The 20,892-nt window shown below is 45.6% G+C and overlaps 1 protein-coding gene across 8 annotated transcripts in view; it reads left to right on the top strand.

Annotated features, from left to right (window-relative positions):
- plekha6 (pleckstrin homology domain containing, family A member 6) overlaps positions 1-20,892 on the top strand; it is a 184,443-nt gene that overhangs the window by 83,878 nt on the left and 79,673 nt on the right. For all 8 annotated transcript variants that reach the window (XM_083770540.1, XM_083770541.1, XM_083770535.1 and 5 more), the window contains 4 exons: positions 12,785-12,868; positions 16,111-16,246; positions 16,788-16,892; positions 17,452-17,524. In XM_083770540.1, the coding sequence (XP_083626666.1) occupies positions 16,127-16,246; positions 16,788-16,892; positions 17,452-17,524 (298 nt within the window). In that variant the 5' untranslated portion in view covers positions 12,785-12,868; positions 16,111-16,126. The remainder of the gene's footprint in view (positions 1-12,784; positions 12,869-16,110; positions 16,247-16,787; positions 16,893-17,451; positions 17,525-20,892) is intronic.

Raw genomic sequence — 20,892 nt, forward strand, 5'->3', positions numbered from 1 at the left:
TCTTATATAGTTGCATAATCATTTCAGCAACCGAGAGGGTGATGTTCAAGAGACACTTATTGTGAAATTGTCCTCTTCTTCCAGTGGTTTGTTTGTGTGTGTGTGTGTGTGTGTGTGTGTGTGTGTGTGTGTGTGTGTGTGTGTGTGTGTGTGTGTGTGTGTGTGTGTGTACAGTGTATGTGTGCACATGCCTATCTTCCATCACGCTTGTTGAAAGACGTAAGCTTGATTGAATGTCTGCATGTTTTTTCTCTTTCTTTCTTTCTTTCTTTTCTCTGGGCTCATACTGCATTATCATGTCCCTCACAGTCTAGTCCTGCAGTGTACCATTTTGTTTTTGCAAAAGTAGAAGAAGAAACGATACGGTTGATTGAAGATGTAAAGAAGAACATGTTGGTGTTTTAGTGCGTGTTACAACATGCTATTATCTGCATGTACAAACACCCAAGATCAGTACATGACACTAAACATAAACATCAGGGGATTAGCATTAGCATTAAGGATGTGACGGTTTGAAAATTACAAAACCGGGTCGATATTGAATAAAAAATCGACCGAAACGGCCACTGGAGGGCGCACTTGAGTCATTTTCGTTTTTTTCCATAGCGGTGTAAAGACCATAATTTGAACAACAAAGTGACAGATTTAACACATTTGTCTTTATTTCTCAATGCTCACACAAATGGAAACAAGCCATAGTGTTTTCTTGCCTACTTGGGATCAATTCTTGTATCAATCAATCAATCAAGCATTGTATTTGTATTAAACAATTAACGCATGGTGAATTCGTGATGCATCTGCACCAGGCCAGCTATATAGGGTCCATGAGAGTCCAAAACATATCGCTGTCGTGTCCAGTGTCCAGTCCAAATGTGAGCAACTGTACCTACTGTTTAAAGCCACTGGCCGCTTGACTTTTTGCTGACGAGAAACCCCTCTCCCCTGTCGCAGGGTAAACAAAACGTCATATATAGCACATGGCTAATGTGCCAGGGAGGAGGAGGAGGAGGAGGCGCGCGGCTGTAACTTTCTCCAGGCCAATAATGGATTTAATCATTCCAAATAGGTCTCTCCATTCATTGCTACGGTCGACATGCTCGTCTCGCTGTCTGTTTAGTTTTGACTAACGCAAAGCTACTGCTGCGCTGTGCAGAAGAGCCATTGAAGTTTAAGACTCCCAGATTTGCGACATTGAGGGGGCAGAAAACTGAGCGCTCGAACACTGTTCATGCAGCCTGGAGTTAAGTGGAGTGGGACTAGCTGGAGTTTAAGAGTTGAGATTGTAGAGCTTGTAGATCTGTCTGTTTTTGCAGCGCCGGTGTCAGGGTAACAAAATAAGAAATTACAGGCAGAGATGAATGAACTGCCAAGCAGCAGCAGCAAGTAGAGATGAGTCGGTCATGAACGAACGAATCAAAAGAACTAGTTATTTTTGGTGAACGAAACCGATCCGGTCACTTCCGTGAACGATCCGTTCAAAATGCAAATGACGGGGAATCGCCCGACCAGCAAGCTAAGCTAAGCTATTAGCTAAGTTAGCTAACATCACCACCACCATGGCTGGTGTTGTGTTAGCTTAGCAGCTAAGCCTTAGCTTCTTGCAATGCTATAGCATTCTCACTGTGTGGTCTCATGGTGCGGGAACTGTGGGCTGCTGCTTGGGGAGATGAGGGGTTTCTACAGGCAGCTGCCGGCTGCTATGACCAAATTGATTGTGTGCAACATGACAACTGTTTTAAATTATTGTACAGTGACTATTGAAACTTTATTGTAAACAAACAACACTGCGTGGTCCACCCAGCTCCACCCCCCTGCCCCCATTCACTTGAAACCTGACACCTGGTGTGTGTGTGCTGGGCTGCTGGCCGCTCTGCAGGCTACAGCAGGCAGCCAGCAGTGAGCCTGAGCACCGCGGCGAGCGTTGCGATCGCTTCCGTCGGCAAACATAAAAATACGGTTCGGTCGGTTTAAATAAATTAATCCGGTTTACTAGATGAAACCGGATCGTTCCGGTTGAACCGGAAACCGTCACATCCTTAATTAGCATTCTCTTCAGTGTTCATGTAATCGTGCACGTACATGTCCATGTATGCATGTACATGTGTAAAAGTCACAAAGTGCTTAAAAAATATATAAAGACACACAATACAATGCAATACAATAAAATACATGTGTCAATAATGCACAAGAGAACAACAACAGAAGATACCTATAATAATAATAATACAGAAATATATATATATATCTATTCTATATTGGAGAAGTTGTCACGTGGCGCAAAAGTGTGTCACTAGCCAATGAAAAGATGTGCCCATGTGGCCAATGAAAAGATGTGCCCATGTGGCCTGTGGCCACTAGCCAATGAAAACTCAACCAACTCAACCAAGCCACACCCGTCACTAGCTCTCAGCCCCCCCCTCCCTCTTTGGCTGCTGTAATGTGATCTCCCCTATGGATCTCTCTCTCTCTCCGCAGAGAAAACTTACCTATAGTCGCCTCACCATTTCGCTTATTCCTTCTAAATCTCTGCATTTAAAATATAGGTCGCTCAGCGAATGTCTTAGTTACATTAACATTGTTCTTAGAAAATACTTGGTTTGTCCCTAACTACTACGATTAGACAGATCGCGTTTGTTATTTCGCTACTGCCAGTACTTCTGATTGCACGCACACACACACACACACACACACGCACGCACACACACACACACACACACACACACACACACACACACACACACACACACACACACAACACTACCCCGTGTCCCACACACACACAACACTGCCGCGCGGATTTAAGCTGTCAAACCATACAGCATTGTCATATTTAAAAGGCGCTTTATAGCTTCTCTCAGCTCAAAGCGTGTATGAATAAGGAGATAAATGAACAGCTGACGTCGGTGGGAGAGGACGTCAGCTGTGTGTGTGTGTGTGCGCGCGCGCGCGTGTGAGAGGGAGGTAAACAGTCAGCAACACGTTAAATTTCTACTTCTACTAAAGAAAGAGGCAGCGATGGAGCCATAAGTCCATATCCATAAATTCGGGGACATAAATTGCGCAAAATACTGTTAAACATGACGGCATCAGCCTGCTGCATCCTCCTAGCTGTTGTGTGCTAAGCTAAATCACATCATACAGGACCACAACAGTCAACACGGCTCTGACCAGGGTTGCCACATTGACTGAGAGGGAAACAAGCAACCAGGTCTATGAAAATGTTAACAGGCCAGATCAAGTCAGAAACTGTCAAACATCATTGTCCAATGTTGTTTTAGAGCAGTGGTTCTCAAACATTTTCATGTCATGGACCACTAATATTCTATATATATTTATATTTATATATATATATATATTATATATATATTATATATAATATATATATGTACTATGTATATTTACTATATATACACACCGGTATATATACAGTGTACACAAACCGTATATCTAGGTGTGCCCCCAGATTTTTAGGCTATGGAAAGTGTGCCCTGGGAGAAAAAAGGTTGAGTTAAGCGGTGCCAAAAAGGTAGATCACGATCTCGGCCAGCGCCAAAAAAGACCACCTGGTATGGGTATAGATGTCAGGGGATTAGTATTAGCATTGTTTTACATACATACGTGCATGACTGTATGTGTGATGGAGTGCGTGTGCACGTGCGTGCGTGTGTGTGTGTGTGTGTGTGTGTGTGTGTGTGTGTGTGTGTGTGTGTGTGTGTGTATACGTGATAGTTAGAGAGATAGATCAGATAATCGTTTGTCACACAAGACCTGCTGGGCTTCTGGTGGAATTGCTTTACTTATTTATAAGAGACCTTATTGTGCAATATTATTAAACATACATGTTGCCATTTGGTTGATGACAGATGAGAATTATACCTTCAGCCAAATGTCATCTGAAGAACCATGGCAGGTTGTAATTAATACATATCTACAGTGCACCACAACATCCACATAATAGGCAATAAATATAGGGGGATATAAAAGAGAGACGTGTATAAAGGGTGATGTATCACAATTACACATTAGCTATTAAACCATGTGCCATGGTCGCTTCCTGTTTTTTAATTTAGATGGTTCTGCCGTTTTGGCACGTACATAATATATTACTGTGAATGACGGTGTCATAAAAAAAATAGGTCTTCAACACCTCCATGGTAGAGAAGGACAACCATTCATTTGTATTACACAATGGGAACATCTCAATGGGGATCTCCAGTGAAAAAATAGACAGTGTGCAGGATGACATTGTCATGACTTTGGATGTTTTTGCCGTCGGCAAAAGTTGTTCCTACAGTATATGCCTCTCTGTCTCTCATTATCTCTGTCTTGTTTCTCATTGCCTCTGTCTCTGTTTCTCTGGTAAATGGTGCTTTTATCCAAGGCGCTTTACATAGATTGAGGTTCAGTGTCTTGCTCAAGGACGCGACATAATAACCTCCGTCTCAAGCGAACTTGAGCCACGTGAGACACCACCGATCGAGCAAGTTGCCGTGTCGAACGCTGCGAAGTTCGATTGAGCCGACTCATCGCCGTTCGAGTTGCGACCTGATATGGCAGAGACTAGCCAATCATGTTCTGGCGAGAGCGTCTGCCCCGACTGCCACTCAAAGTGGCTACTGGCCAATCACAACGCGTCCTTGCGCAAGCCGTATATAGACTATAGAGGGTATGGCGCATGCATAAAGTGAATGGCAAATCGAGTGGCAAAGCTACAGGCAAATTGAGTTTAACATTGTTTAATGCAATTAAGCAGATTGGACTTTTCCGTGTGGATGTATGGGCTGTCAAGGCAAGAAAGTAGTTTTTTGCCACTCAGTAGGTGTTCCTGCATAACTTCCGGGTTTGATGATGATGTCACGCCCTCTGTAGAGTTTCGAATGACGCCTTAACCGACACTTGGACAACTCTGGTGGACGGAACTGGTAACCTTGGGGTTCCCACTCTACCTCTGAACCACCACCGCCCACGGGTGTGCCCATCTGTCTCTGCACCACCATCACCAGGACTCCTTTGTGCATATTGGTTAATTATTGTAGTTTTTTGGATGACGTGATCTGATCTGATCTGATCTGATCTCTCTCTCTCTCTCTCTCTCTCTCCCTCTCTCTCTCTCTCTCTCTCTCTCTCTCTCTCTCTCTCTCTCTCTCTCTCTCTCTCTCTCTCTCGCTTAGCAGAGACAGCAGTAAGTGACCTGCATGATTAAAGCAGGACAATGACAAGGTGACATTTTAATATGGCAGCCCTGCTGTTCCCCAGGCTGGGGAAGTCTTGGCGTAGACGCTTTTTTTCCGCTGAGCTTGTCCTCTCCGCATGACATATAGATCTAATTATGAGCCCATGAGTTACTAGGTCTGTGCCCATAATATAGCTAGCGTGGGCATGCATGTTTGTGCATTCATTTTATGTGTGTGTGTGCGTGTGTGTGTGTGTGTGTGTGTGTGTGTGTGTGTGTGTGTGTTTGCATGCATGCGTGGCGTGCGTGCGTGGCGTGCGTGGTGTGCATGCGTGTGTGTGTTCATTTAGCCACTGTCAACGTCATTGGCATCAACATGTGACATGGTGTGAATGTGAACATGTGTACTGTAGGTCGGCTGCTTTAGCCATCTTTTAAATAGGGCTTACAGTAGTTAAGTAGTTAAATGTGTTCAAGAGCTGGGGCGGCAGTGGTTCAGCGGTAGAGCGACCGAATGGGAACCGCAAGGTTCCCAGTTCGATCCCGGGCTCCCCCAGAGTTATTGTCGACACACACACACACACACACACAAACACACACACACACACACACACACACACACACGTACGTGTGTGCATTTCCCTGATGATCTACCTTTGTATACGCAGATCAGAAAGCTATACAACATGCATGGCAACAAAGCATTTTCAACTGAATTGGACGAGAGAGAGAGTGAGAGTGTAGAAAGATGGACGTTCAGCGCAACGCAGAGGAGAGAAGAGGCATACAGCGAGGAAGACACGATGAAGGAGATAAGAAGACAATGTTGGAAAGACTGGAGGAGAAGGGGATGGATCCTTGGGAGTAATGACGCAAAGATTCACAGCATATTTGTCGCTTTGTATCTTTGTATCTGAAGTTGAAGCCAGTTCGTCTTATATAGCTTCGTATCTTACACAAACATCGGATGCATCTTTGCATCTTCATGTCGCTGCCATACATTGACAATGAATGGTAGACTGTATCTTTGCATCTGCCCGTCAGAACACACCATAAGGCTGGGATGGACGGTACGAGGGGAAAGCAAGAAAATGATGGCGAGGGCGGAGTCATGTGGGGCGGAGTCATGTGTACGTGAGCACGCCCCCTCCACCCTCCATCATCCCCCTGCTCTGGCCAGGAACAGATGTCTGTCTCTGGGGAATGGTTCCTAGGAGTCTCCCTATAGCAGGTGATGGATCTATATTACATACATATACAGTTCAGGCAGACACACACACACACAGACACTCACACACATGCTGGCACGTGCACACTGCGCACACAGACCCACACGGTGTCATTTAGTGGGACCACGTGCCCCCCCCCCCCCCCCCCCCCCCCCCCCTCGGTTGGACCGCTCTCCCCCCCTTGAGAGAGAAGAGCCAGAAAGCGAGGGGAGCTTAGATAGGAAGTGTCAGCCTGACGGAGGGAACCGAATCAGCTGAGTGTTGCAGTTCTCCTCGGCAAGGGAGCCCGGGAGAGAGAGAGAGAGAGAGAGAGAGAGAGAGAGAGAGAGAGAGAGAGAGAGAGAGAGAGAGAGAGAGGTAGGGGACATTTATAGTGAATGAGCAAGTGTGAGGAGGTGGGGGGGGGGGGGGGTAGCATGGCCGAGGACAGCGATAGAGAGAGGGAGGGAGAGACAGAGCTGGGCGTGCTGGCCAAAAGCGTGGCATTCTCAAGGAGAGAGAGAGAGAGAGAGACAGTAATTCCTAAACCCAACAGCCCTACAGCTTCCAGCAATAAAGCACCTTCTCCTGGCTATATGAGCTAGCTGCTTTGCTTCCCTCTCTCTCTCTCCCCCTCTATTTCCGTGCCCCTCTCTCCCTGTCTCTCTCTATCTGTGTCCCCCTCCCTCTCTCTCTCTCTCTCTCTCGCTCCCTCTTTCTCTCTCTCTCTCCGCCTGTTCGCCGTGGTATATGATTGATCCGGGGGAGGATGCTGAAGTTTCGCGCGGACCGGAGGTCCAGGTAGGTAGTGGCGGGACGCGGCGTGGTGCGGCGCGGCGCGGCTGGGAGGGAGTCACCCGTGGGTGGCTGGCTGGCTATGGGTGGTGGTGGAGGAGGAGGAGACATGCAGGCTGGGCTGCATGGGGGGGAACCTGCCTGGGTAACCTGGAGCGTGGAGGTCAGAGAGGACTGCAATGCAGTGCCGATGGGAGGCAGCCACGAACACACAGAGAGAGAGAGAGAGAGAGAGAGAGGGGGGGAAAGAAGCTCTACCAGCGCTCGCTTTTACAGCAGTTGTATGTGCATGCGTGTGCGTGTGTGTGTGTAGTGCATGTACAGTATATGGTGCATGTGTATGAATGAACGAGAGAGGAAGAGAGAGAGTTCTGCGAGCAGAAGAGGGATGCCGAATTTGCAATGTATGGAAGCGTGTGTGTGTGTGTGTGTGTGTGTGTGTGTGTGTGTGTGTGTGTGCGCGCGCGTGTGCGTGTGTGTGTGTGCGTGCATGCGTGCGCGATCCATCTGTATGTCCCTACACTGCTAATTACTCACTGAGTGTCAGTTAAAACTCTTTCAGTGTGAAACATGTTGTTACCGTTATTAACCCTGGTGGAATTGTACGGTGTTTATAAGGTGTGTGCCATCGCGTGACGAACGTGCGTGTCGTCAGCGGGGCGAGCCTGGCTGTCTGTTGCATAATAGGTCACAGAAAGGTTTTGTACGCTTTCCGTGTGTGTGTGTGTGTGTGTGTACACGTACACGTTACAGTCCCAGAGGATTAATGTAACTCTTGAACGTGTACGAAATGTCACCAAATGGACCCGCTATAGGTCCATTTGGTGACATGTTGTACACTCTCAGAGTTGGCTGATTGGCTGTTGTTGTTTTTGTATTGCAGGTATGTCTACTTGCCGCGTGCAGATGTTTTTTTTTGCTAGCATAAACAGGCACCGCACCTCCTATGTAGGTTTGTAGGTTATGGCTGAACGGGCACGCACAGCTCCCTGTGACACACACACACACGCACGCGTGTGTGTGTGTGTGTGTGTGTGCATGTGTGCGCGCACGCACACATGCACACGCAGACACACACTGAGCACATGGAAGCATGCGAATGTAAACAATCGATCATTTACGTAGCAAATTCACCCACTGCAACTTGATTGATTGAATACTGTATTAGACAGAAATTTAAACAGTATACAGAGTACAGTCAGACACTTGGGGCTATACAGTATCCCTTAGTCCCTAAACGTATTGCCATTTCTTTTTACTATTTTGAAAAACCTTTTTAAAATAGTCCAACGGGCCAATCCACAACTCGTAGGTCGGCTACTTGAACTATTTTAAAAGGTTTTTCAAAATGGTGAAAGAATGGTGGCGCATAAGATATAGCCCATAGTCTGAAAAGATAGCAAAAAATAAAATGAAAATAAAGTCTTGTTTCCATTTGAGACCTATATATTCAATTCATAAACAACAAGCACAATGTGTATAATGCATGCACACACACACGCGCACACACACACACACACACACACACACACACACACACACACACACACACACACACACACCACAGACACAGACACACACGCACACGCACACGCACACGCACACTCCCGAGTATGTGGTGAGATGTTGTGTTTAGTACAGCTTAGGTGTTCTCTCCTGATGTGAGCGACTCCATGCCATCTGGCTGACTGGCTGCTTGGCCTGCGGCCCGTGCTTTCTGCCCATCGCCCCCTCAACGTGTGAGAGAAAGTAGCAGGTGACGTAGGAGGCTACGCAGATAGCCAGGAAAAGACTTTGTAAACTAGGCTACATGGAAACACGCACGCACGCACGCGCGTACTCTCGCACGCACGCACGCACACCTACACACACACACACACACACACACACACACACACACACACACACACACACACACACACACACACACACACACGCACACACCACCAGTGTTAGTTTTGACAGCAAATTCTTATTTGGTCTTATAGTCTTTTGAATAACACAAACACACCATTTAGTTTTTGTCCTATTGTAGTCATCTGAAATTGTTTAGTCTCAGACGCACGCATGCACGCATGCACGCACTCACGCACACACACACACACACACACACACACACACACACACACACACACACACACACACACACACACACACACACACACACACACACACACACACACACACACATGCCCAGAAGGTGGGCATGGGGCCCTGTTGCCAGCAGACCTCAGAGCTCATCTTAAGGTCTGGTAGAAGACATAAACATATGTTTATACTGAGGTTGCTGTCTGTCTCTTGGCCCAAACCCAGGACACAAACATGGACCCTCATACTGTCCCTCTGCCCAAACCCTGTAGGACACAAACATGGACCCTCAAGGCCTATTCATAGTCCAGGTTTCAGTAGAAAGGTTACCATGCACCAAAACGTCGGTTAGTAAAAACAGAAAGATGTGTTGTGTGAGCGGTGACCACCGCGGCGCAACGTCATGTTGGAGTTTTCACCAAAAACTCGACTATGAATTGGCCTTCACAGTTCCATCTTGAGTGAAATGTAACGCTGCGTTACATTGAGTGAAATGTAACTCAGTAACTCAGCTATAGCTAAGCTACTATAATTGTGTTGTTATAGTACAGGGGGCTAATAAAACAATGTTGCTCACCAAAAAGTTTTAAAATCAGTTTTAAATGTCTACCTTTGTCTGTGTCAACTGTCTGTCTGTCTGTCCGTCCGTCCGTCCGTCCGTCCGTCCGTCCATGGTTACAGTATATGTGTACAGTCAAGCTTTATATTTATATTTTTATATTTGAGAGTGATTAACTTGACCCATGCAGGTACTGCATCCTAAAGGGTGCAACAACTTGAATGTATACTTTATATACAGACATATAATATGTACTTTATTTTTTTCAAGACAATCTCAGGTACTTTCTTATATTCACGTATACTCTTGTCTTATCACAATCTTCGAACCGAAGACGAAGACGATGCTGAAAACCTTAAAAGTCAGATATAAGACTCTGCAGCACTGTGGCGATAAATCCATTGATTTATACAGGCTGCAGCACCACACACAGCTGTAACAATCAAGATGTAGCCTCTTCTCTACTGTCTGCCATGCAGCACTTATATACAGATAGATATGCACACAGACAAATACACACACACACCTCTGTTTCAGCGGCCGTTTGCGGCTTCCCGATCAATATTGTGTAAGTGATACACAAAGACAGACCAGACAAACACACGCAACGCACACACGCACGCACTCACAACGCACACTGGCGCACACAGAAACGCTATAGAAGCTGTAGAGTTGCAACTCTACTGTGTGTGTGTGTGTGTGTGTGTGTGTGTGTGTGTGTGTGTGTGTGGGGGGGTGACGTGGGTGCGTGTGTGCCATGCATACATGTGTGCATGTTTGCTCGGAACAACGTTGTGATTTTGCAGCAGTTCAATTTGCATGATGTTAATTATTTAATAAACCACAGTTGTACGACAACTATACTGTATATCTCCTACTGCAGCTTCGACAGCTGGAGCAAGCATGTTCACTGCCCCCTGTTATTGCTCACTATATTATGTTCATTTTTAATGCATTTGTGATCTATTATTAGGCAGCATGGTGTAGCGGGGCACAGGGTGTAGGGTGTACAGTATGGTCTACAGTAGGGTGTACATTATGGTGTACAGTATGGTGTACAGTATGCTGTAGCGGGACACAGGAAAGTAGGGTGTACAGTGCATGTTGGACAGAGACTGCACAGTGCCTATACTAACCCGCTTTAAAACCCATTTAGGCCTGACCTCGAAATTAAAAGAAAATCTTCTAAATCCTGTTTAAAAATGGGTTACGGACATAATTTGACTTTCTGTCACAATACACACACACACGCACACACACTCTGACGCACACTTTTTTATTGTGCGACTTTGAGTTATTTCATCTTCTGAATAATGCGTATAAGTAGATGCAGTAATGCATGCGGGTAATTGACCAGATGCTCTGTGGCTGCGACGTCAGTGACCAACACTCATCAGTCATCCGTTGATCGTTTTAATGTGACAGCTTGAATACATGATAAAGTACACGCTGTAGGAACACATGTGCTTGTCTTTCAGATACGAGATTGCTATATAGGCTGATAACTGTTAGGATGTGATATCGTCACTGTCGGGCAGAAACATCTCGCGTATCTCTGCATTTTATCTTTTGGTGCTAATAATAATGCTCTACTTTGTCACACAAAAGTAGCAAACATGCGTAGATCGCCTAATTACCTTTCTTTGTAGAATGTTCGCCTATTTTCACCAAAAGTGGACTTCTGCAGCCTATACTACCACTTGTACATTTTCTTATTGCTCATTATTTGTTTGCATCCGTTCTGCGAGTGGCATCTCGCATGTGATGTCGGTGAACACAGTGTAAACGATTGCGTATGGGAATGGGAGTAATGGTTTTGAAATTGTTTCAACACATGATGACGATATAGCATGCTGCCTTGTTGGAAGATATTTCTTTTTGAGTCTGGGTACCGTGGCTAGGGGTAGAGTGGCCGGTAGGGAGTCTGGGTACCGTGGCTAGGAGTAGAGTGGCCGGTAGGGAGTCTGGGTACCGTGGCTAGGGGTAGAGTGGCCGGTAGGGAGTCTGGGTACCGTGGCTAGGAGTAGAGTGGCCGGTAGGGAGTCTGGGTACCGTGGCTAGGGGTAGAGTGGCCGGTAGGGAGCCTGGGTACCGTGGCTAGGAGTAGAGTGGCCGGTAGGGAGCCTGGGTACCGTGGCTAGGGGTAGAGTGGCCGGTAGGGAGTCTGGGTACCGTGGCTAGGGGTAGAGTGGCTGGTAGGGAGCCTGGGTACCGTGGCTAGGGGTAGAGTGGCCGGTATAGGGCGGCCGTAGGCTATGTGAACCGCTAGGTTCCCAGTTCCATCCAGGGCTCCCCCAGAGTTAGTGTTAGTTTAGTTTTTTTGTTTATTAGTTTGTTTTTTCTTTCCATACAAAACATTCTTAGTTCATCAGTTTTTTTCTTTTTCTTATTCTGGAACAAAAAGGGTATAGACTGAAGCCTAGGCTTACGTCTACCCTTTAGTCCATTAAATTAAAATAATAAAAATGAAAATATATATGTACATCCCTTTTACAGGTCCTCAAACAACATTTCTACTGAACAGTGCGACATTCATGTTTCTTTCTTTTTTTTTCTTCTTCTTCTTTCTGAAAACAAGCAAAAAAAACAAAACAAAAAACAAAATGCTAATAAAAGTCACAGTAGTAGCATGTTCACACAAAACCAAAAGAAACAAATGCCACTTGAATTGAGCCTTTACTCTGTATAGCTATTTAATACTTTTTTTTTAATACCTTCTTAAATTTTAGTGTCCAAGTGTGTCCTTGAGCAAGACGCTGAACCCCTAATTGCTCCCGATGTTCAGGTTGGTGCCTTGCATGGTTTCCTCCGGCCATCGGTGTGTGAATTAATGTGTGTGTGTGGGAGTGGGTGAATGTAATACACAATCTATGCAAAAGGCTTTGGATTAAAAAAAAACGCTATATAAATGGGCCATGTACCATTTAATCTAACGTCGGCTCTTCTCTTCCTCTCTTCCAGTCAAAATGACCCAAGTGGACCGGCTGGACAAGCACTGAGCCCAATCCAGCTGGAGGACACCACCCCAATACACTCATATCTACAGTAAGTATACTGCACCACCCCCATACACTGATATCTACAGTAATTATTACACTGTACAATATACTGTATACACGGTTGGAACCGGTCGGTGGAGCTGAGGCTGATATGAACCAGTGGGTCGATCGGCCGCCAGCAAACTGCGAATTATGTTATAATTTAGCTATTGAAAAATAGCAGATCTACAAGCTCATAGCGCGCCACCGAGTGGTGCGCTACGAGCTTGTAGGTCTGCTATTTTTTTTAAACCGTGAAGATATTTATTTCAGAAAACTGGAGGATTTAGAATGTTTTATTTATTTATTTTGAGGTCAGGCCTGTAAATGAGATATTACAATGATACTAAATGGAATCAAAGGCTTGGCTCGGTCCGTATGGAGAGAATGCTTACTGTGCACTCCTCCATGGCTTCTAGTGGGAAATGTCTGACAGTCAGTGCTGCTGGTGCTGTTCCTCCTCCTTCCAAGATATATACACACCGAGGGGAGCTAGTGAAGACCCTGGCCTGCACACCGCTCCTGTATGTCCTCTGGGGGGCAGGAGATCTCTGCCCACAACCTGACGTGCATACGCATGGGGCACGGTTTTGTCATCATGCATTGCTTAACCCATTTACAGGCCTGACCTCGACATTTAAAAAAGAATCTTCTAAATCCTCCAGTTTTCTGAAATAAATATTTTCACAATTTAAAAAAAAATGGCAGACCTACAAGCTCGTAGCTTGTAGGTCTACAAGCTCGTAGCTTGTAGGGGTTCCCGCCCAGGATAATAATGGGCAGATCCTCGTGGATGTGCAGGTGAATACTAGAAGATTAACGTTTGGGTTGAAAATAATGTGCAAAGGCCATGGTCACAGTCCAAATAATACATCCAGATATAGTCTATTGTAAATATATACCATCAGAATCATATAGTATATTTCTTAGCATAATACTGATCAAGTACAATGTACACCACACACACACACACACACACACACACACACACACACACACACACACACACACACACACACACACTGCTCTGTGTTATACATCTTTGAGAGAGAGAGAGAGGGAAGAGAGATAGCTCTTGTTAGAAGAGGGCTCTTGAGTTGACCCACTCTACTATCGCCTCATCAGGAGTTATGTCAGTGTCCTGCACAATGTCACTGTGACACTGTGTGTGAGTGTGCGTGCGTGCATGTGTGTGTGCGTGTGCGTGTGTTTGTGTGTGAAAGACAGTGAGTAACTGACAGACAGAAATAGATAATCTAGTTATATAGAGACTGTTTGTGTGTGAGAGAGATGCTGATATGAGAGACAGACAGCGATAAAGAATGAATATACGGTACTAGCAGTGTGTGTATTAATATCACTCCAATATACACAACCAAAATCCCATATGATATCACACTGTATTTGTTCAGATTCTATTTGCAAAAATCACTGCCTCACGATAACTTTCCAAAGTAACAACTACAGTAAATACCTCCCTTTCTAGCAATTATAATATTGAGCAGATATCCAGAGCAACTCATCGGAGTGCTAGGAGAACAATAAGAACAAGTTCGTAGAAGATGGCTGAAATAATCTTCGGAGATAGTGAAAATAGCCTATCTGCAAGCTCACAGTGCGTCCCTACACGACACATTGTGGAGTTTTGCTCGACACTCTTGTACGAAGAAGTATTTGGAGACACAAGGTTTCTGCCCGACAGCATCAGCTTTTTAGCAGGCCCACAGACACATGAAATGCGTGAAATGTTCTCCTTTGGAGGGGAGATTTATCATGGTGACACATGGACAGAGAGGAAGACAAATGGCTGTTGAAAGCAATAGAAACAGACTGGAGGATGATCCACTGGGCAGTAGGGAGAGAGAGAGAGAGAGAGAGAATACACAGTAGCAGAATACTTGAGCTCCGTAACTGACCCAAAACTAAGGAAAACATTAACTCGAAATAGACTCAGTGAACACAGCCTTGCGATTGGTTTGACCCACTCTGGTCAGACTGTGGCCTCACTGCGCAACATGCTGCAATCAATACCCTACATGAAACAACATCTACCGTCAGATAGATTGGAGTGGATTCGATTGGGAAGGATTAGAGACCAGTGTGGTTTTGATTGGATTTGGGCTACGGAGGGTGACTGAACTGGACTAGACTAGTTGGCACGGGTGTGCAGGGAGGGGCAGGGGGCTGAAAGATCTAAAAGGGGGTATTTTTTAATGTTTCTAGCCCAAAAATAGTCAAGCTCACAGCGCGTGAGCTTGTAGATCGGCGATTTTCAGTGTGCAACATCACACTCAACTATAGGCGAATCAAGACTTCACTGGAGGTGCAGCGTATACGGCATGGATTTCCACACATACAGAGAGCAATTCTTTCAACATGAATGCTGCATTCAAGTTTGGAAATGGACATTCTCTTGGATGCTTCCGTCGGGTACGGCATGGAGAGTGTTCACCATAAGTAAAATTAATCTGTGGTCTGGACAGGGCGCTTTTTACAGATGGGTAGAAGCCGGGCCCTTTGATGTTGTATGTGTTCACGTGAGCCTCTAGACTGGACTTGAGTGAAATTAAATTATTTCTTTCCTGTTCTCAGGTTCTATGCACACGCCATTTTGGAAAGAACTTGGGCCCCTTCCCATCTTCCGTCACAGGTGTTACCAATGATACTAATGAAGGCTCTTTTCCATTCTGGTCAAACAGAGTCATGTTGGCTCACTGAATACACTCTGCTACACCAGTGGGTCTTGTGTCCTTGAGTGGGTTCCAAAGGTGTATAACTCTGTTACGGGGGTCCTTGAAATTATAAAAAGTAAAATTTAAAACTGCTGTACACTAAATGGAACAGAGCCTTAATTAGTAACATCGGTAACACCTGGAAGGAAGGAAGTATAGGGCCGGAAGTAGGAAGAGTTATTGTGTGTGCCTCTCATCATTATGCCTATAGCTGAATTTCAATACCCCAAATCTTGGCCACTCACTCACCCACTCGGTCACACCAGAATGGTGGCGTCATGGTGAAATTGGTGACCTGCTGAAATATGTGACAATCGTGTTGACATCACATCACGTCAGTGTCCGAACGTGTGAGTGAGCGGGTGGCAGAGAATTTGGGGTATTGGAATTTGGCTTATGTGTGTGTGTGTGTGTGTGTGTGTGTGTGTGTGTGTGTGTGTGTGTGGTGTGTGTGTGTAGCTGCTGTGTCCAAGTGCACGTGCATTGAGAATCCTCCTGTCTGTCTGTGTGTGTGCAGGAGCTGTGATTTGGATATGAACGTGAAGGTGGGAGGCAGCAGACCTGTGAGCACCACCACCGACCTCAACGCCAACAACACCAACATGGTGTCCGAGCTGACGTCCCCCGAGGACCACGGGCCTTACACACCACGGGTAAGCGCACGTGCGCACGCAAGCGCACACACACGCACACGCATGCACACGCACACACACGCACCTTCAATTTCACCTGACAGGGGGGAGTTTATGGGGCGGCGGTGGCTCAGGGGTAGAGTGCCTGGATGTTCGAACCCGGGCTCCCCCAGAGTTACTGTCGAAGTGTCCTTGAGCAAGACACTGAACCCCTAATTGCTCCCGATGTGCTAGTTGGTGCCTTGCATGGTTTCCACTGCCATCGGTGTATGAATGTGTGTGTGAATGGGTGAATGTAATGCACAATCTCTGTAAAGCGCCTTGGATAAAGGCGCTATATAAATGCACCATTTACCATTTACCATTTAGTTTCCCCGGCCGGACGTATAGCACGTGGAAGGAACACGTTATTCCAACCAGTTCCTTTCCCCTCCATCGGGCGCCCCCGGCTGGCCAGGGGGAGGCAGTATAGAGACCAGGATTACTGCATGTTTTTTGTGAGCGTACCTACCCTACCGCCTCACCATTCTGTCGCTCTCCTTTCCTCCCTCGATGCCTGAAGTCCTCGCGCACCCCGAGGAAAGCGGCCACGTTTGGGAAGCGCTCAAACTCCATGCGGAGGAACCCCAAGGCTGAGGTGACCAAACAGGGATGGCTGTACAAGCAGGTGAGTCGTTTCCTGCAAACGCTCATTGAACCAATTGCCTTTTTAATGTGGAATTAACAGTTAACATCATTTAGATTCATGTTTTGAACCAGGCATGAACAACAGGTCTGTGTTTTTTCAACAAAGACAGCAGTTACGCTCGAGAAACATTTGTGGCTGCTGTTGTAATTGGAGCGTGAAATTGGCGCTCTTGCACAAGTTAAAAAGTTTTTTTTTTCTTCTTCTTTTTTTTAAGAATTCATTTAACCCCCAGGCCTGACGTCGAAATAAAAAAACTGTTCGCTCTGACAGAATATATACCTATTCAAAGATTTGTGCCGCATTTTCACGATTTTTCAAAAATAGCAGACCTACAAGCTCAAGCTCAAGCTCATAGCGTGCCACCGAGTGGCGCGCTATGAGCTTGAGCTTGTTTATTTTTTGGGTCTTGAGCTAAAACGTTTGGGAACCCAAACTACTACACACAGTACAGTATTACCCTGTTGATGTTGTGTATTTGTTGCTCAACCTGTATACAGTATGTTGATGTATGGTGTATGTCACATGTGTTGTTCTGTAGGCCAGCAGTGGAGTGAAACAGTGGAACAAGAGGTGGTTTGTTCTCACAGACCGATGCCTGTTTTACTACAAAGGTTAGTCTTCTCTTCTCTTCTCTTCTCTTCTCTTCTCTTCTCTTCTCTTCTCTTCTCTTCTCTTCTCTTCTCTTCTCTTCTCTTCTCTTCTCTTCTCTTCTCTTCTCTTCTCTTCTCTTCTCTTCTCTTCTCTTCTCTTCTCTTCTCTCCTCTCCTCTCCTCTCCTCTCCTCTCCTCTCCTCTCCTCTCCTCTCCTCTCCTCTCCTCTCCTCTCCTCTCCTCTCCTCTCCTCTCCCCTCCCCTCCCCTCCCCTCCCCTCCCCTCCCCTCCCCTCCCCTCCCCTCCCCTCCCCTCCCCTCCCCTCCCCTCCCCTCTCCTCTCCTCTCCTCTCCTCTCCTCTCCTCTCCTCTCCTCTCCTCTCCCATCCCCATATTTGCTACTAAGAGTCATATTGAGTACTGTAGCTCAGTTCAGGAATGCAAATAATAACGCACAACGATAGACATTGGCACACACACGCACACACACACACACACACACACACACACACACACACACACACACACACACACACACACACACACACACACACACACACACACACACACACACACACACACACACACACACAAAAAAACGCCTCCACTGTGCCGCCAGCCAACCTAAGCATCTCTGACATATTCAAAGGCCACATTGTTTATCACTGACTCACGGCGTCTCCCGGACATTTACAGATGCACCAAACACAAAGACACACTTTTCAGAGCAGAACCTGAGGTATTTCTATGTGTACCTGAAGGACGTAAACGGACATGACAGCACCAAGAGTTACACCAAACATGCGGCCATGCACTCTGCCAAAGGCACTAACAAACTGACTCATTATCTAGCCAAAAGAGCGATGAGAAGGGGAATGTTTAAGAGGACACAAATCTTTGACAAACAAGCCGAGATTACCCCGTTTGGCCAAGATTAAACTGAAGTACTAACACCCATGTGGATGTGTGGTGGTGCTCACAAAAAAGATTTGGATCTTTCTTGGAGCGTTTTTGAGCTACAGTATATTTGATATAATCTTTCACAAGCAACACAAAAGAGGAATTTGGTGAAAAGTGTCTTAGTGTCACCAGAACAGCCTCAATGTGCCTTGGCATGGATTGTGCTTGTCTCACTCTGAAAGCGAGGGTACATCATTCTAACAACATTCTGTAACAAAAACCTTCAAAGACGGCATATATGCGTCACAATTCTTTTCATGCAACCCATTCATTGAGCTCACGTACGTGTGCTTTGAATGGGGACATTGTTGTCAACCTTAAAAAGACCACTCAGGTCTCAGGTTGATCACATCATCATCATTTTGATCACTCCCAATATTTAGCATTGGAATATTTCTCTTTCCATCGATTATGTTAAGTGAAATAGCCTATTTTCGCGGTATACAGAATATCAGGGGTTGCCACACTTTTTTTTTAACTTCAGGGGGCATGCATACTGCATAGGTCATTCATGAACTTCTTCCAGCTGGTTCGGTGTTGGGCGATCTTCTCTGCTTCCTTGAGTTCCGCCTCGACAGACCTTATCCAGCTGGGTCTTCCGCTGGGTCTTCCTGCTTTGACAGACAAAAAAGAGAATCCCTTAACCCTCCCACCCATACTGCTCAGTGACACTGCATACAGTACTATATGATAAGATGATAGAAAGCTCATGGAAAACATCTGAAAAGAATATGGCGTACAGTCAACCATATCAATGTTGTCCTGTCTATTAATTGTTTCTACTCAGGTAATGGACAAGGGGCAGCCAAACCTTATGAAACTGTCTCTCCCTGTTTCTCAGGAAATACCTTATTCTCTCAAGATGAAGTGTACTAGTCATTTCATTTAACCAGTGCTTAAATGCCGGAGCCTCCTCCTTCTTCCAGTGTGTCAGAATTAGTTTTTTCACTGTAATCAGACCATATGAGAAGAGTTCTTTCTGTGCTCTCGTCAACATAGGCATGGAGTCTGACAAACCCAGAATTATTAGTACGTTGTTGTTTTTTTTAATGGGTTTGGGCTCGACAGGCCCTCTTATGTCAATCAAGTAAGTGGCAGATGCCAAAAAAAGTTTTATTTACTTTTATATATATATGTTTAGGGCCATGTCATGTGGTCTACCTGCACAGACGTTGTGTTATTCTGGAAGATCGCAATCTATATAACTTTTGTTCACACCTGCGGTACATTATGTTGGTTAAGCGTAATCAGAGTGAGCTACTATAGGATTTGCTGCTTATGATTAAGCATATGTTTATATAATTTTTTTCCCCTTCATCGTTTGCCTATAAATAGCCCACTGAACATGTGAACATGTGACAATCTCATCATGTCACAACAGCTGAGAAGAGAGACGTGGGTTAAACATTCCTTTATGTATGTAGGCTTAATACGCGCACATGGTGCACGCACGCACGCACGCGCACACACACACACACACACACACACACACACACACACACACACACACACACACACACACACAGTCACACACACTGAGCATCCTTATTGTCTTCTTACCTGTCACTGTCAACAGATGTCCTCATAGTGTGTGTTCATAACACTTCCTTAGCCAAAGGCTGTGTGACACTATACTGAACAAACAACACCTTGTGCACGTTTGTGCAAACACGCACATGCAGACAGAATAAGAAACAAGTTACCATATACCTGTACACATTACATTTAGGGGAAACAATGGCTTGAGATACAGACCAGATTGTGTTACATACTCATTTCTCTTTTCTTATCTCATACGCACTGTATGCTTATGTTATACTGTAACTGTATGAGCAGTATTCAGGCATCTGTGATGTCACAGGTGCTTTGATTACCAGCCTCCGTGTTGGTGTATGTTCCCAGAGTTGTGCGCGTGTGTGCGTGCGTGCGTTTGTTACATTTCTGAGGCCATGTTTCTTCTCTAGATCACAATGTGTCAAATGAATGGCAGGTTCAGGTCACATGTTGACGAAGGTGAAGGACAGCAGACAAGTGTGAAAACAGGGAGGGAAAGAGAGAGAGAGAGAGAGAGAGAGAGAGAGATCGCGCTCTGCAGCAGAGGTGGGTTCAGCTAATGCTCAACCAGGAGACAACAGGCCCAGCAGAGCCACCAGAGGGCCCTCACAGGCAGTTCCCCTCCGTACTGTTTGATTAAATCAGATTTTTCAGTCAAGTCATCATTATATCATGTCTTATTATTACACATCAAGTCCGATTTCTGAAATTGAGAGGCATTATGTATGTATGCCTCAAAAGACTCCTTCCAACGAGTCGGTTCATCTGGCAGAGCAATTATGTGAACATTCAGCCATCCCTGTTGACAAGATTGTTGTTTTAGAAACAACTTTGTCTGCGGTATATGGTTTGTTTACCCTCATTTTATGGACAGTC

The sequence above is a fragment of the Protomyctophum parallelum genome (assembly GCF_964188405.1).
Source record: "Protomyctophum parallelum genome assembly, chromosome: 8".
Lineage (NCBI taxonomy): Eukaryota > Metazoa > Chordata > Actinopteri > Myctophiformes > Myctophidae > Protomyctophum > Protomyctophum parallelum.